Raw genomic sequence first — 17,731 nt, forward strand, 5'->3', positions numbered from 1 at the left:
CTCTCTTTCCCCACTGGCTCAGGTACTTGAGAGGTACAGACTTCCCAATACACCTGATACTGAAGATTTTCCTCTAATGTATAACCCTCCCTTTTAAGTTTTAATTCTTATGGAATTTATGGGTTTTTCTTCCCCATTGTTTTGTTCATTTTTTAATGTCTAATTTCATTTATCAGCAAACCTAACGTTTATTTGTAAAAGGAAATATCTTTCATCAATCGGTGGAAACTTTCCCATTGTTTCTTTTATCTCCCAGTGCTAGTTGTATCTACCAGCAGACCCACAGCTTGTTTGTAAAGACAAATCCACTATTCCTCTCACTGGAAAGGATGCACCAGCACAGGGAGGGTGACACTTTAGATATTTATTCATCAGGTGAATAAAGGAGTCCCTCAGCCACAGTCCCAGAGTCCCTCAGTAAGGCTCAGAGCACAGTGTCCATGGCAGGATCGTTGCTGTGGGCAGTGTTTTCTTCTGGCTCCTCAAAGACCCTCTGGAGGGAGAGCCGGAGGGACTCCACAGAGCAGGGCCTCCAGAACCTCCCCACCAGGAAGCAAATGATGGGATTGATGCTGCTGTGGATGCAGGCGAGCAGGAAAGCCACCTGGGAGGGCACAATGGCGTAACCAAACTGCTGCGGGGCAGAGTGAAGAGCACGATGAGGCAGATAACAATGTCGAGCTTCTTGGGCTGCTGCTGCTGGGAGCCAGGCTTGAAATGAGTGAAGAGGATTGTGCTGGAAATGAGCACGAAGGGAGCACAGAGGAGGAGGTTGAAGGCGTACATGGAGATGAGAGACACCCAGCAGTGCTCAGATTTCTGGAACACACACAGAGAAATCATGGTGGCAAAGATAGTGATGAGAGTGATGAAGAAGGCCGCGAGCAGGGCATGCATCTCCTTCAACAGCTGCTGGGGATGGTGGCAGCAGTGCCAGAGCGGGCAGTGGATGGACCTGCACCTCTGGATGCTGATGAATGTCAGCGTGTACAGCCACAAACTGTATGATACCAGTGGTGCCTCGAAAAGCAACCATGTGTACAGCAAAGGCAGGATAATAGAACAGGACAGGTCCTCCAGCAGGAAGAGCAGAGTGGAGGGGACCAGAAAGAGGAGGAACAGGAAGTCCAAAAGAGTCAGGGCGAGGATGTATCGGTTGGTTCTCTTCCTGGACAAACAGCGGAACCCGAGGACCCAGATGACGGCCCCATTCCCAGCCAGCCCACAGAGGCAGATGAGCAGTGTCACACTGTGTATGGCCACGGTGGTGACATCTGGCTCACACAGATCATCTCCTTCAGTGGGTGAGGCAGGAGATGGGGACACAGTGGTCACCTCCATGGATGGACGCGGGGCAGGCAGTGGGATGTGGCCCTGGCTGTGGTCAGAGTGGATGGGCAGTCAGTGTTTGGAGAATCCAGGGATGGACCATGTGGCTCCTCAGCAGCTCCCTGCAGTGGGAAGGGTTCAGTGGGGAGGAGTGAGATGTGCAGGGGAGAAGGGCAGTGGGAATTGTGGGGTGGCAGAGGGAGGTGGGAGGGTTGGGCGTTTCAACGGGGGATGCGGAAGGTATGGACAGGGCAGAGGATGACCTGGGGTGGCAGGAACAGAGCAGCTGCTGGAGGAGAGGAAGGTGGGGTAGGGAGGAAGGAAAACATTGCACTGACCTGTTCCCTGTGGGGCAGCAGCAGGCAAAGGGGTCTGTGCAGATCAGCGGCGCTTCCTGGCACCTCTTGCTCCTTTGGGATCCATGTCCTAAAGCGGCTTCTCCTAGGTCAGTACCATGCAGAAGAACGTTCCCAGATCACCAGGAGCTCCCCTCTCCTGTCCCTCTCTGCCCTGTTCTGTTGTTGCTCCCCAAGACTCAGTGGGGTCACAGGGCAGTTGGAAGTGGCTTTACAACTTTGGCAACGACAGAGTTCCACAGGCTTAGGGTTACTGATCTTGATTTTTTTTTCCTTTGCCACAAAGCAAGTGTATTTTGTTAATAGCCGCGCAATTTCTCCTGATAAGAAACAGTCCTTCCCAGGGCAAGGTCCATTCTGCAACTGCCTTCCCTTTTCCCAATAGGTTTCTACTATTCCTCCTTACTCTTCCTTGAGAGATCATGCTCTCTCCAGCAGCAAAGGAATGCTGGAGCTGCTGGTGGCACTGGAATGCTGGCAGTGCTGGCAGTGCTGGTGAGGCAGCTGGGTGATTCTCAGATTCAACTCCCAATCTAGGAATAGCTCCATGATACTTGCAAAAAGAGGCCCTGGGACTCAGGAAGCACAGCTGAGCTGCTTCCTTGTTCTATCCCCATAACATCCTCATCTCTGCCTCCAACTCCCTATCCCCATTCCCACCCTGCTCTCCATCCTTACTCCATCTTATCCCATCCCACAGGTTTCTCAGATGGAGCTGCTCCCCCACTCTGAGCGTGGCCTGTCAGGCTCTACTCTCCTCCAGCGGGGAGATTGGGGATTGCCAGCTTCCCGACCCCCTCCAACCCCTCTGACCCTCTCCTGGCCACTACAAAACAGATTCCAATACCCCAGATGCCCCTGGGACTCCTGTGCCCTGCCAAACAGCCCCGATCTGCCCCCACTCCACCAGGACCCACAGCAGTGTCCCTACTCCTCCTGGCCATAGGGTTCTAGGATCCCGGAGGGATGAGGAAAGCCCAGCTCCAGTGTGCCCTGCAGGAGCACACAGGATGATAAAGGTGGCTGGAGACAGTGCAGAAACAGGTTTGGAGGCCTGCAGGGGTCTTGGGGCAAGTTCTGTAACTAGAAGGAAGAGCACATGGCCAAAGGAAAAGTTCAAGGCACTCAGGGAATGCGACCACCAAAGACCCTGTGACCGTGTTCAGAGGGGTCCCAGGACGAGGGAAGAGATGAGAAAGTCGACTCCATGTTCAGAAGGCTGATTTATTATTTTACGATATATATTATATTAAAAACTATACTAAAAGAATAGAAGGAAGGATTTCATTGGAAGGCTTAGCTAAGAATAGAAGAGGAATGAATAACAAAGGTTCAGACTGACCATACAGTCCGAGACAGGTGGACTGTGACTGGCCATTAATTAGAAGCAAGAGATCAGACCAATCACAGATCCACCTGTTGCATTCCACAGCAGCAGATAAGAATTGTTTACATTTTGTTCCTGAGGCCTCTCAGCTTCTCAGGAGGAAAAATCCTAAGGAAAGGATTTTTCATAAAACATGTCGGTGACAAGACCCCTCTGAATGATCCTCCAGGATCAGGAGAGGACTTGGAGAAGGAGGTGTATTCATGGAAATGAGTCCTAGGAAAGGGATGTTTATGTATTAGCTAAGAAACACACTTTAATGACTGCGTGTGGTTATGATGGATAAAATCCCTATTGTAAAGTCTTGCCCCAAACAGAAATACGGAGACATCCTTCTGTGTGTCCTCTGCTTCCTAATGCTTCCCATTGTGTTTGAAAGTTAATTCTGGCTGATTTTGGTATCACTCGCAATTCCCATCTCCACTGCTCATGCCATGCCATGCCATGCCATGCCATGCCATGCCATGCCATGCCATGCCATGCCATGCCATGCCATGCCATGCCATGCCATGCCATGCTGTCCTGTCCCGTCCCGTCCCATCCCATCCCATCCCATCCCATCCCATCCCATCCCATCCCATCCCATCCCATCCCATCCCATCCCATGGCCGCTCCTCGGGTTGAAGTTCTGCCCGTCAGGCTCTGCTGCTCTCCAATCAGAACGTTTGGGATCAGCAGCATCCAGATCCTTCCTGGAGCCTCCTGCTCCCTCCAACACGCCCAGACACCCGGAGTTGCCTTCACCCCAGCCTGACAGCCCCGCTCCACCCGGGAGCAGGGACATCTCTGCTGTGACACTGACAGAGCACTCGGGGTGGGGAATGCTGAGCCCCTGGGCCATCCTGTCCGTGCCAGCCCAGATCTGGGCACTGGGGATCATGGCTGCTCCAGGGAGCACAAGCCATGGCTGTGTCCCCTCCCTCCAGCCACATTCCTGGCTGGCAGCAGGAGCCAGAGGAAGCCGGGAAGTGCTGGCAGAGGGGGCAAAGGCAGCTCAGGGTTCACGGTGCTGTTTATTGATATCAGACCTCAGTGGGATGCAGGATCCAGGTGCCAGGGGGAGTTTGGGATCACAGTCGTGTGGGTCATGATCCCTTTTGGGAATCTTGTTCTAGAACTCATGAGGGAGGAGCACAGCCATGCTCCAATGTGCTTCCTGCAGAGCATCCCTCCCACATGGCACTGGCAATGCCTCTGCTGCCTTCTCCTGCAGGAATTGAGGTGTGAGGGTGGCCCCCTGGATATTTATGAATCAGGTGACTCAAGGAAACCCTCAGCCACTGTCCGACAGTGCTTTGTCAGTGCAGTGGAAGGGATCAACAGGCTCAGACTGCCATGGAAGCATTGGAGTCATTCCCTGGTGGAATCATTGCTGCTGGCAGTGTTTTCTTCTGGCCCCCCTAAACCCTCCGGAGAGATTTCCTGAGGGACCCCATGGAGCAGTTCTTCCAGCATCTCCCTAACAGGAATTAGATGATTGGTTTGATGGTGCTGTTGATGCAGGCAAGCAGGAAACCAGGCTGGGAAGGAAGAATGATGTAGCTGAGCTGCTGCAGGGAATTCCAGAGGCTGAGGGGGAGAGTGATGAGGAGAGAGAGGAAGATAATAGTGTGGAGCATCTTGGGCTGGCCCTTCTCTGAGCATCATGAGTCCTGAATGCAGAAGAATATGCTGGAAATGAGCATGAAGGGAGCAAAGAGGAGGAGGTGGAGGGTGCCCATGGAGATGAGAGACCGTGGCAGTGCTCTTCATGACACTGGCCCAGGGAAGGCACTGCTGGATTGAGAGCAATGGCAGCAGAGAAGGGCACTGCAGGGCACCCATCACCACGCATGGCAGGCACCTGGAAAAGAAAGAGCAGCAGCAGCAGGAGGAAGTGAAGGCTGCAGAGCCACACCCTGAGATGTTCATGAACACCACAGGGTACAGCCCCACGCTGGAGCACGAGAGCGACAGCCGCAAAAGGAAGCTGAAGTGCCCCAGGGGCACGACAGCAGAGCAGACCACATCCTCTGCAAGGAGGAGCAGTGTGAACAGGAGCAGGAGGAGGAGGAAGAGCAAGACAGCAACAGCCAGGGTGAAGATGAAGTTGGTGGTGAAGGTGATGCTGAGGAGGAAGAGCATAGACCCATTCCTGGCCAGCCCACAGAGGCAGATGAGCAGTGTCACACGGTGGGTGGCCACACTGGTGACATCTGGCTCACAGAGATCATCTCCTTCAGTGGATGAGTTGGCAGGGGGGGACACGGTGCTCACCTCCATGGATGGACGCTGGGCAGGCAGTGGGATGTGGCCCTGGCTGAGGTCAGAGTGGATGGGCAGCAGCTCCCTGCAGTGGGAAGGATTCCGTGGGGAGGAGTGAGATGTGTAGGGAAGGAGAGCAGTGAAATGGTGGGGTGAGAGAGGGAGGTGGCAGGGTTTGGCTGGTTAGCAGGAGGGTAATAAATAGCAAAATGAATAAATACTTACAGTTCTTCTGAAGTTGTTCAAAAGTAAAGTGGCCAAAATGATGAAAAGATGAAAATGCTGGCACACAGGATGACAAACATGGCAGGACCCAGTGCAGAAGCAGATAAGGAGGCCTGCAGTGGTTCTGCGGCAGGTTCAGGAACAAGAAGCAACAGTGCATGGCCAAAGTTCAAGGCAAGGTCACCTTTAATACGGCAACATTCATTGAATATGACCCCTCTTAATAAAACTTGAGGATCATAGAAGGACGTGCAGGAGGAGGTGGATGCATGGAAATGATTTCTAGGAAAATGGTGTTTTGTATTAGATAATAAAAACTTTTTAATGCTTCCATGCGGGTCTAATGGATTAATACCCAGTTGTAAAGTCTCACCATATACACAATACAAGAAGAGATCCATCTGTGTCCTGTGCAGGTGAAGAATTCCTGCTTCCTCATGCTTTGCATTGTGTTAGAAAGTTTCAGTATTCGGATACAGATGGGAAACTGGAGAAGAGAGATGAGCTGGGGAGGGCACTGGGGTCACCGGGAAAGGGTGGCAGGAACAGAGCAGCTGCTGGAGGAGAGGAAGGTGGGGTAGGGAGGAAGGAAAACATTGCACTGACCTGTTCCCTGTGGGGCAGCAGCAGGCAAAGGGGTCTGTGCAGATCAGCGGCGCTCCCTGGTACCTCTTGCTCCTTTGGGATCCGTGTCCTAAAGCGGGTCCTGCCAGGTCAGGGACATGAAGGAGAAAGTGCCCAGGTCACCAGGAGCTCCCCATTCCCGTCCTGCTGGCTCCTCTCTGTGCCCTGTCCTGGGGTTGTTTCCCAAGGCTCGGTGGAGTCACGAGGGAGTCGGAAATTGCAGCTTTGGCTACATCAGAATTTCACTTCCTCGGAGTTATCGTGACTTTTTTTTCCTCCCATAGAGGAAGTGGCTTGACATGCAGATTACTTTGAATGGCTCCTCCTTTCCTCCTGATTAGAAACACTCTTCCAAATGGGACATTCTCCAAATGCTTTCCTTCTCTCAGCAGGTTTCTACCATTCCTCATTTATCTGCCCTGAGGGGTCTCTGTCCCTCCAGCAGCAGAGAGCTGCTCTTGTGGCTGGTGGCACTGGAATGCTGCCAGTGCTGGAAGTGCTCACAGCACTGTGCAAGCATCTGGGGGCTTCACAGAGACAACTCCCATTCTGTGTTGAGTTTCAGAATCATTGCCATAACCTTCCCTGGCCCCAAGAAAGCAACCTGAGCTGAGAATTCCTATTTCTGTCATTCCAATGCAGGCTCACACAGCCTAAGGAAAGGACAGCACTCAGTTGCTTGCAGCCAGGTCATCAGCACTTAGAGCCCACCCAATTACTGCCAATCACCTTAATGATGCAATGAAAGCTATCAGGGACCAGGTTTTGGGGGGCTGTGATCCTCTTCCCATTAGAGCTCATTAGAGCTCATCCTCATCCTCATCCTCCTCCTCAGACATGGGAGCTCTTGTGTTTGTTCTTACCTGACCCCAGCCCTCTGGGCAACCTGTGCCAGGGCCTCACCACCCTCACAGGGAAGGATTTCTTCCCAATATCCAATCTGACCCCAGCCCTCTGTCAGTGGGAAGCCATTTACCCTTGTCCTGTCACTCCATGCCCTCATCCAAAGTCCCTCTCCAACTCTTCTGGAGCCCCATCAGCTCCTGGATCATGAAGTGTTTGCCCTTGAAAGGATTGGGCTGGTGAAGGAATGTGAGATTCCATAGCTGGGGACACAAACACGGTGTCAGCAGGGAAGAGAGGGGGCAATTCTCGTCCCAGGGCCAGCAGTTTCCAGGGGGAGCATCCCGGATCCCTGAGGCACATGTCAGCCTGGGTAGGAATTATAACACTTCAGCTTTCGAAGGAATTCCTTGAATTCACTGAAGGCGAGTGTAGAAGATGCCAGGGAAGTGTTGAGGATGACTCAGATGAAACCTGCAAATTTCTAAGAATTAAAGCCAGGAGAGCAGCACTGATTTGCCTCCTCTCAGGAGAAATGATATATATGAAATCCTTAGTCATCCTTCTGCTGTGTCCCTGTGCTCCAGCTCATGCACAGAATTTATCATTGCATGAATCCTCTTGGAAACTGCATGGTGAAGGGGAAGCACCACTGAAATTGTTGTATACCAGTGGGAAAAAATAGATTAGAACCAGAAATGAAACTTTCACAGTGCATATGTAGAGCAGGGTCCTGAGCATCCAGGCACAGGAAAGAGAGGGGGCAAGTTCATGCAGTTCAAAAGACAAGATTTTGGGATTGGAGTTGCTTTAAACATGAAGGAAGAGGCTGAGATGGAGACCATGTGCCTTGGCCACAGGTGTGGTTGCTGAGGCTCTCTCCTGTTGCTCATTTGCTGGGCAGAGTGCAGAGCAGATGAGGAGCAGAGCCCTGCTCCCGTGGCAGGCTCTGGAGCAGCTGCCTGTGTGTGAGAGCCCTGGAGAACACGAGGCAGCACGGAGAGCAGGGGCTGTGGCAGGAGCTGGGACAGAGCCCGCGCCGGGCGCTGCTGGGGCTCAGCCGCCCTTGGGCTGCGCTCCCCTTTCCCAAGGGACCATTGCAGGGAGCCTCCTGAAGATCCCGTCCAGGGACAGCAGCTGGAGGGTGGAGGTGAGGGGAGTGCACTGCGGGGAAGTTCTCCAGGCTGCCAGAGGAAACCAGGTCAGACTCTTCTCTTCTACCTTAATCAGGGCCCCCCTTTGGGTGGAACCTGGGTATGGATTGTGGGGGCAGAACTGAGGTCTGTAGGGAATTAAAAGCCATAAATAGTGTGGGAAAAGGGAGGGAATATTGAAATGGGTGTCCTGCTGAAGGCATCCAGCAGCTCAGTGATAGCAGCTGACACCTGAGAGTCCAGCACAGATCCATCCCAAAGCCATTTGCTCTCTGATATCTCCATGGGCAATCCTCTCCTTCTCCAATTGTTTTCCTGCACCAGCTCTGTCCTGTCCACAGCCAGGAAGGAGGTGTGCCAGGCACAGCAGGCCAGGCTCCCACATCCTACTTGCCCTCTGTCCTGTCCCTCAGCCCTCCCTGTGCTGCTCCACATGGAAGCTGTGGCTGGGAATAGATGGGAAAAGCCACGTTTGGGGGACAGCAGCGTTGCTGTGGTGTCTCTGTTGGTCACCCCTCCAGCTGTGTGAGGGGAGCAGAAGCAGCAGAGGTGTCACCAGGAGCACTTTGTGCCCTGCCACGGAGGGAGCCAGCCCTGCCTGCTGGAGCCAGCCCGGTGGGAAGGCATCCAAGGGGAGCTGGAATGAGGAGAGCCAGGACAGCTGGAGCCAGTGTGCCAACAGGCAGTGGAGCAAAGTGCCTGTCACGCTGCTGCTGCTGCTGTGCCTGTGTGGGATGGTGGGAATGGGGCTGTACTCTGGCTCCTCAGCTTCTGCATCCACAGGAACCCCATCCCCCTGTGTGCTCAGCCTGGCCATGGATGGCTTCACCTTCCTGCTCTCCATCACCAGTGCCCTGAGGATATTTTCTGTCCCAGAGAGCTTCTGCCACCAGCTGGGCTGGTGGGGTGTCACAGCTGGGCTGAAGGTCCCCATCCTCTTGGCTGTCACTGCCCCTGTCTCCTCTCTGACAGCCCTCAGTGCTGTCACAGCTCTGTGTGTCCTGCCCGTGCCCTGCTGGCCCTGCCACCGCTCCCAGCGCTTCCCAGTGCTCCTGTGTGCCCTGCCCTGGCTGCTCTCCTTCCTGCTCACTGCCACCCTCCATCTCTGCCCCTTGGTGCCCATGGCCTTGGTCCTGAGCTGCCTCTTCTCAGTGCTCACCCTGGGCTGTTCTGTTCTGGCCCTGCTGGCCAGGCTCCTGTGCTGCTCATGGAAACAGCTCCCAGGGAAGCTCCGTGCCCTGCTCCTGCTGCTCCTGTCATCTCCTTCCCCTTCTTCACTGCTGATTTTGGGCTCTGGCTCTTGCTGAGGGCGTTTGACTTCTCTGTCTTTGCCCCCAGCACCTCTCTCCTGCTCAGCTGTGCCAAGAGCAGTGCCCACCCTCTTATTTACTTCCTGGCTGGGAGCTGTGCAAAGGAATTCACCCCCTCTGGTAGTGCTGCCTTGCAGAGGGCTTTTGGGGATGTGCCAGAGCCAGGGCACAGGGACAACACAGTGGAACCATCATCAGGTGGAGCAATCATGAAACAGAGTCATCACAATATAGAACAACAAAATATCCAGCGTTGGAAGTGACCTACAAGGATCATGGAGTTGAGCTCCTGGCCCTGCACAGCCATCCCAACAATCCCAGCCTGTGCCTGAGAGGAGCATTGTCCAAATGCTCCTTGAGCTCTGCCAGGCTGGTGCTGTGTGCAGCAGGGGAACTCCTGCCTGGGGTGGTAGTGGCTGACATAAGGAATCCTCATGGAATGGTTTGGGTTTTGTCCTGGTTTAGGGAAAATTTGGGAGGAAGACTCTGAACTGGCTTCCTGTAGAAAACAAATTCAAGCAGTGCCCTCTCAGCTGGTTCTGGAAAAGATTTCCTTAGAGAAAAGTGGAAAAAACTGTTTATTTAACAAGGAAAGAATTCACAAGCGTAAAAAATGAAAACAATATTAAACAATAAAATATCTTGCTGTTCTGAAGAGTGCAAAATTCAGAAAGTCCTTGTTGTGCAGTGTAGTTTGGCTCACTCAGTCTCTTATCCGTCCCTCCAGTGCTGGAAAATGCCGTGTCCCAGGCCCCGGTGGGCCACAGGTGTGAGCTCCCGGTGCTCTTCTGGATTTTCAGTCCAGAGCAGGTTTGAATAGTTCCAAGAAAAAGGAAAACCACAGTGCAGGGAACTCCTCTGCCTCAGCTAGCTAAAAGAACCTAAAAGCCAAGGAGAGCTCTCTGTTGCATGTCTGTGCTGCAGACAGCACGGTCGGGGAGCAGGAATGTGGAGGAGTGAGCGCAGCTTCTGAAAACAAACTGCTGCAGCTTCTCTCCCCCTCTTTGCTCAGAACCAGTCTTAAATGTGCAGAACCTATCTCTGGGCAAAACAGATGAATGGGGATACAATTCAGCATCATAAAATCACCCCAGGAAAGGTTGGAAGGAGAAGTAGAGATCATCTCATTCCATCCCTCCTTCTTCCATGGGCTGGGACAGCCTGGAAACCTTTGGCTTTGAAGTCTTTGCTCTTCTGAAAGGAAGCTCAGGTAGGGAGTGGCCTGGGTGACCCAGGAGACAAGGAAGGTGCTGGGAAGCAGAAAGAGTAGATGGAAGGATAATGATCCTTCTGCACTGGCCTCGGGAGGGACTCCCTAGCTGAGTTGTTCTTCCCTGGACAAGAGGTTCCACCATGGAAAGTTTTGTTGTTCCAATGGACAGGAAACAGGAGTCACAGAGAGAAAAACCCTCTGGTACAAGACAGGTACCTGCCCTGCTCACAGACCAGCCAGAGGCTTTAGAAAGGGATAAAAGAAGGAAATGAGCCATTTTGGACACTGTTTAACAGAGACAGGCTCTGCAGTGAAGCCTGGATATTGTTTCTTCAATAAATTCTGGGACCGGAATTACCGTGCTGGAAACAAAGAGGAACCATGAATGCAAATCTGACTGAGGAGTGGTTCCAGAATGACAGAGATCAGGACAGGCTGGGCTGTGGCTGAAGCTGCTGTGCAGAGTGGCTGTGCAGCTCCTCCTGAGGGTGGCCAGGTTCAGGATGGAGGTGGTCCAGGGCTTCCTTGGACACTGATGCTGGGGAACCAGAGGATGGATGGCCCCATTGTGCAGGAGAGCAGCACAACCCCCTCATCTCTGTGCAATTAAATGGTCCAAGCATCTGGTGATGGGAATTTCCCTATTCCATGTGATTTCTGCTACAGGCACAGGAGTTCAGGGAAATTCCCTATCAACCCTGCACTTTACTCAGAAGGATTTAATTCTGGGGTTCAAGGATGTGACAAATTCCCACTGAAAGTATGAGGGAATGTTGCTGTCCCTCCCCAGCTCTGCAGCCCTACCTGGTGTCCCTTCCCATCAGCTGGGAATGCAGGGCTGGCTCTGCTGGACAGAAGGAGAAGGATGCTCCCTGTGATCCCACCCCCTTTCCTGCCATTGGGAGGCACCAGCCCCACAGGGATTTGGGAAATCACTGCCAGCCTGTGCTGGGTGTGTCCCCAGGGATGAGGGTGTCCCATTCTTTGCAGGCAAGAGCTCCCTGAAAACACCATGGAACTCATCTGCTGAGCCAAAGGAGATGGAGTTCATTCCCTGGGGCTGAGGTCATGAGGGCCATTCCATGGGGAATAGAGCTGGGGAACAGCACTGAGCCCAGCTGCACTGCTTGGAGCCATGTGGATGCAGGAGGGAGGAGGAAAGCCATGCTCCAGTGTGCTCCCTGCAGAGCATGCCACAAAAATCACCCAAGGCAATGCTCCTGCTCCCTTCTCCTGGCAGAATACAGCACCACGGGAATGGTGATCCTGTGGATATTGATTAATCAGGTGACTCAAGGAATCTCTCAGCTTCTGTCCGAGTTCTTTCAGCAGAGCAGTGGAAGGGGTCAACAGGCTCAGACTGCTGTGTCTGTGGAGGTATCATCGTTGTGGTCAGTTTTTTCTTCTGGCTCCTCAAAGACCCTCTGGAGCGAGTGCCGGAGGGACTGCACGGAGCAGGGCCTCCTGCACCTCCCCACCAAGAAGTAGATGAAGGGTTTGATGCTGCTGTTGATGCAGGTGAGCAGGAAAACAACCTGTGAGGACACAGCGATGTAACCGAGCTGCTGCAGGAAATTGCAGAGGATGAGGAGGAAAGTGAAGAGCACAATGATGAAGATAATGATGTCGCGCCTCTGGGGTTGCTGCTGCTGGGAGCCACACTTGGCCTTAATGAAATCAGCTGTGCTGGAAATTACCATGGGTGCAGCAAAGAGGATCAGGATGAGGGTGTACATGGAGATGAAAGCTGCCCGGCAGTGCTCCTGCTCGTGTGATGGGCACAGGAATGTGACTGCAGGAATGACAGTGAAGAGAGCAAAGAAGGCCCAGTATTGGACAGCGTCCAGCACCCAATACAGGCGCTTGGGAAGGTCCCAGCGGCAGCAGAGCAAGCAGAGCTTGTCCACAAACTCCGCAGGGCCGTCTGGCGTCAGCCAGTACAGCCCCCAATAGAGGGAGAACTCTGACAGCTGGAAAAAGAAATTCAGATACAGCAGAGGCAAAATAGGAGAGCAGGATATGTCCTCCACCAGGATAAGGAGGGTGGAGGGAACCACAAAGAGGAGGAAGAGGAAGTCAATGACAGCCAGGTCAAAGATTTCAGAGTTCCTGATTTTCAGGCTGAGGAGGCCGATGACAGCCCCGTTCCCAGCCAGCCCACAGAGGCTGATGAGCAGTGTCACACTGTGTATGGCCACACTGGTGACATCTGCCTCACACAGATCATCTCCTTCAGTGGGTGAGTGAGGAGATGGGAACACGGTGGTCACCTCCATGGATGGACGCTGGGCAGGCAGTGGGATGTGGCCCTGGCTGTGATCAGAGTGGATGGGCAGTCAGTGCTTGGAGAGTCCAGGGATGGACCATGTGGCTCCTCAGCAGCTCCCTGCAGTGGGAAGGATTCAGTGGGGAGGAGTGAGATGTGAAGGGGAGGAGGGCAGTGGAAATTGTGGGGTGGGAGAAGAAGGTGGGAGGGTTGGGCTGGTCAGCAGGGGAGGTGGAAGGGAAGTGCAGGGCAGAGGATGGATGACCTGGGGAGGGCACTGGGGTCACTGGGAGAGGGTGGCAGGAACAGAGCAGCTGCTGGAGGAGAGGAAGGTGGGGTAGGGAGGAAGGAAAACATTGCACTGACCTGTTCCCTGTGGGGCAGCAGCAGGCAAAGGGGTCTGTGCAGATCAGCGGCGCTCCCTGGTACCTCTTGCTCCTTTGGGATCCGTGTCCTAAAGCGGCTCCTGCCAGGTCAGGGACATGAAGTAGAAAGTGCCCAGGTCACCAGGAGCTCCCCACTCCCGTCCTGCTGGCTCCTCTCCACACCCTGTCCTGGTGTTGCTCCCCAGGGCTCAATGCAACCACAGGGGAGTTGGAAATTGCAGCTTTGGCTACGTCAGAACGTCACTTCCTCCGAGATATTCATCTTTGGTTTTTTTTCTAGAGAGTAAGTGATTCTAGCCAAAAGTTCCAAATGAAATATTTTGCAAATGGCTCCTTATTTCCTCCTGATGAGAAACATTCCTTCCCTGCAGAATGTCCCATTTTCCAACTGCCTTCCCTCTCCTGAGAGATGTGTACTATTCCTCGTTTCTCTTCCCTCAGGGGTCATTGTCCCTCCAGCAGCAGAGGGATGATGGTGGTGCTGGTGGCACAGGAATGCTGGCAGTGCTGGAAGTGCTGGTGAGTCAGCTGGGTGCTGGTCAGAAGTAACTCCAATTCTGGGAGGAGCTCTGGGATCATTTCAAAGCCTCCCTATGGCCTGAGGAAGCAGAGCTGAGCTGGTCCCTATCCTATCCTATCCTATCCTATCCTATCCTATCCTATCCTATCCTATCCTATCCTATCCTATCCTATCCCCATCTCTGCACCCCATTCCCACCCCACTCTCCATCCCCACCCCATCCCATCCCATCCCATCCCATCCCATCCCATGCCATCCCATCCAAGGCTGCTACCCGGGCTGAAGCTCTGCCTGTCAGGCTCTGCTGCTCTCCAACCAGGACATTTGGGAACAGCAGCATCCAGACCCGTTGTGGAGCCTCCTGCCCCTCTGACACACCCAGACCCCCCGGGCCCTGCCAGCCCCGCTCCACCCGGGAGCAGGGACATCTCTGCTGTGACACTGACAGAGCACTCGGGGTGGGGAATGCTGAGCCCCTGGGCCATCCTGTCCGTGCCAGCCCAGCTCTGGCACTGGGGATCATGGCTGCTCCAGGGAGCACAATGCTGTGTCCCCTCCCTCCAGCCACATTCCCGGCTGGCAGCAGGAGCCAGAGGAAGCCGGAGGAAGCGCTGGCAGACAGGTTCAAGGCAGCTCAGGGTTCACGGTGCTGTTTATCTATCAGACCTCAGTGGGATGCAGGAACCAGGTGCCAGGGGGAATTTTGGGGTCACAGCTGTGTTGGGAAGGATGTATCTGGGGAACAATGCTCCAGGACCCGTGAGAGAGAAAAAAAGCCATGTTCCAATGTGCTCTGTGTAGAGCATGCCTCCCACATGGCCCTTGGCCACGCTCCTGCTGCCTTCTCCTGCAGAAATAAAGGTGGGAGGGTGATCCTAAGTCACTGCCCCATGGTCCTGCATCGGGGCACTTGAAGGGTTCAACAGGCTCAGACCCCCGTGTCCCTGGTAGTAGCGGACACTGAGATGGCTAGGGCCCCGTGGAGGATGTAAGCCTGAGATAAGTATTTGCTGAGTCAGAATAGCTAAGCCTGGAGTCTTCACTTAGGTCCTCCAGCCTAGCTTATCTCTCTGTGACCCTATAGGCTAGTTTTCCCGTACCCTTACAATTGGTCAGTTTTCAATCCCCCCTAACCCTATACAAGTAGCCACCCTGGCCCATTCTGGCGGAAGAGCTGCCATCGGAACCCTTCATGAACTCCCTGCAAATAAAACCATCGTGGAATCTCTGAGGCTGCCTTCTCTTCTCTCTCTGTCTGCTTTGTGGAAACCACTGCAGCCAAAGCACCTTAGCAGGCCAAGAGCTGAAATTATAAAAGAGCTGAAAATCACTAAGAGCTGATAATCACTGTGCTTGCTAAGGTGCCAGGCTAAGACAGCTCTTAGGGTTCGGACACTCGGCCTGCGGAAGGCTGAGCTGCCCAGCCCGAGACTGCTTGCCTGAGGAACCCTGGTGCTGTACAGATCTTGCTATCCTGCTAGAAGTGGCCCAGTGGCATTAGACACATGGTGGCATCATTATTAGGGCTAGAGCTTTCTTCTGGCTCCTCAAGACATTTTGGAGGGAGTCCTTGAGGGACTCCATGGAGCAGCGTCTCCAGCCCTCTGTTACTGAGATGTAGATGAAGGGGCTGATGCTGCTGTGCATGCAGGCAAACAGGAGAACAACCTGGGGGGACACAGTGGTGTAGCCGAGCTGCTGCAGGAAATTCCAGAGAAGGGGGAGAGTGAGGAACACAGCGAGGAAGACAATGATGACAAGCTTCTTGGATTGCTGCTGCTGGGAGCTACCCTTGGAGTGAACAAAGAGGATTGTGCTGGAGATGAGCACGGATGGAGCACAGACGAGGAAGATGGGGATGTACAGGGAGATGAGAGCCCCCCAGCAGAGCTTGTGTTCCTGTGACTGGCACAGGGAATTCACAGCAGAAATGGCAGCGATGGCAGTGATGGAAAGGGCCCAGAGCATGGCACTGACCACCACCCAGGAGAGGTCCTGGGGAAGGTGGCAGCAGAGCCCAGGTGGGCAGAGCATGGACCTGCACCTCTCGATGCTGATGGCCGTCAGCCGGTACAGCCCTACGGTGTAGAAGATCACAAAGAGGAGGAAAAGAAAGTGTATGGATGCTGGGGGCATGATGGCAGAGCAGGAGAAATCCTGCAGCAGGGAAAACAGAGTGGAGGGGACCATGGAGATGAGGAAGTTGGTGATGGACTGGTGAAAGATGTAGGAAGTGATGGGTTTCATGGTGTCTCTCTGGATGTGAAACCTGAGGACCCAGAGCCAGCCCCGTTCCCAGCCAGCCCACAGAGGCAGATGAGCAGTGTCACACTGTGCGTGGCCACACTGGTGACATCTGGCTCACACAGATCATCTCCTTCAGTGGGTGAGGCAGGAGATGGGAACACGGTGCTCACCTCCATGGATGGGCAGGCAGTGGGATGTGGCCCTGGCTGTGGTCAGAGTGGATGGGCAGTCAGTGCTTGGAGAATCCAGGGATGGACCATGTGGCTCCTCATCAGCTCCCTGCAGTGGGAAGGATTCAGTGGGGAGGAGTGAGATGTGCAGGAGAGGAGGGCAGTGGGAAATGGTGGGTGGGAGAGGGAGGTGGGAGGGTTGGGCTGGTTTGCAGAGGATTGATAAATAAGAGAGAATAAACATTTTCAACTCTTATGAAGTTGCTTAAAGACTAAATGGGAAGAAAGATAAAAGGATGTAAAGATGTGGACCCAGGAGGATAAATGTGGCTGGAAGCACTGGGGACAGCGATAAGGAGGCCCACAGTATTTTTGGGGCAAGTTCTGTAACAAGAAGCAAGCTCACATGGCCAAGGGAAAAGTTCAAGGCAAGGTCACCTTTAATGTCACAGCACTGAGTGAATATGACCACCAGACACCCCTCTCAATAAGGAGCATTGTCCAGGAGCATCAAACGACTCTCCTCCCTGGGGCTTCCCTGAGGTCACCAGCCCCAGCACATCCCACACCTTCTCTCCAGCCCCACCACATCCCACACCTTCCCAGCAGCTCCATCATGTCCCACCCCTCCCACCCCACCCTCCCACCCCACTCTCCATGCAGCCCACCCACCTCCCATCCTTCCCATCCCTCCCAGCCCCGTGCCTGAGGCTCCAGTCCCTCCCCACGGGCTGCTCACCCCAGGCTGCCCCGGAAGGCTTTGGGGCCGTCTTTCCCTTGGAGATGCCCCTCCCCAGCTCCATCCCTGGTCTCCAGCCCCCCAGCCTCCTTTGGACACAAACAAGAGGCCACAGAGGGATGGCTCCACTGGTGTTCATTGGGCTGGAGAAGCATGGAATGGCCAGGAGGAGCAGAAACACTGCTGGGCGTCCTGAGTGGGGCAGGAGAGGAGCAGGGATGTCTGGAGGGGAAGGCAGCCTGGGGGGAATTTCTAGAGGATGTCAGAGGGGGGCATGATGCCTTAGGATTTTAGCCTTGCCATTTTTCACATCCTGTACTGCATTAGTGCATAACTCTAAACTCCATGGAAAGTGTGAGTTAACTGTCCTCACATTTTGGTCACACAAAACAATCCCTCCAAGCCTGCAATTCAAGGACACTCTACTGCCTCAGGCCCAGAGAAGTACAGACAAAAGGGAATTGGGGGAGGGCAAACTGGGGCTAAGTGACTTCATTACCTGAAGCTGTCATTGGAGGATTAACCCCTGATTTGTGAATGGACCAAACCTAAATCTGTCTGAACAACTCATGACCATTGTCCATTTTGGGTGTAGCCCCTCTCAGAGGCTTTGAGTGCCCAGGGTGAACCTTTTGAAGGCCTTTCCTCAATGCCTCCTTTTATTCTCTCCACCTTGTCTGGCCTCTGCTCTAGGGAGCCAGCCCAAGGCATCAGGCAG

At 53.8% G+C, this 17,731-nt stretch overlaps 2 protein-coding genes across 2 annotated transcripts; both read right to left on the reverse strand.

Annotated features, from left to right (window-relative positions):
- Positions 1–424: 424 nt before the first annotated feature.
- Positions 425–12,961, reverse strand: LOC311155520 (uncharacterized protein; the record flags this gene model as incomplete). The annotated part of the gene is given in 5 exon segments (XM_084208741.1): positions 425–639; positions 642–1,378; positions 4,970–5,401; positions 12,047–12,093; positions 12,095–12,961. Coding segments are annotated over 5 exon segments (2,298 nt in total).
- Positions 12,962–15,354: 2,393 nt separating this feature from the next.
- On the reverse strand, positions 15,355–16,104 carry LOC311155521 (proto-oncogene Mas-like; the record flags this gene model as incomplete). Its single annotated transcript, XM_084208742.1, has 1 exon — positions 15,355–16,104. The coding sequence occupies one exon, from the start codon at positions 16,102–16,104 to the stop codon at positions 15,355–15,357; it is 750 nt and encodes a 249-aa protein (XP_084064868.1).
- Between the last annotated feature and the right edge of the window lie 1,627 nt (positions 16,105–17,731).

The sequence above is a fragment of the Fringilla coelebs genome (genome assembly GCF_963513975.1).
Source record: "Fringilla coelebs genome assembly, chromosome: 6".
Taxonomy (NCBI): Eukaryota; Metazoa; Chordata; class Aves; order Passeriformes; family Fringillidae; genus Fringilla; species Fringilla coelebs.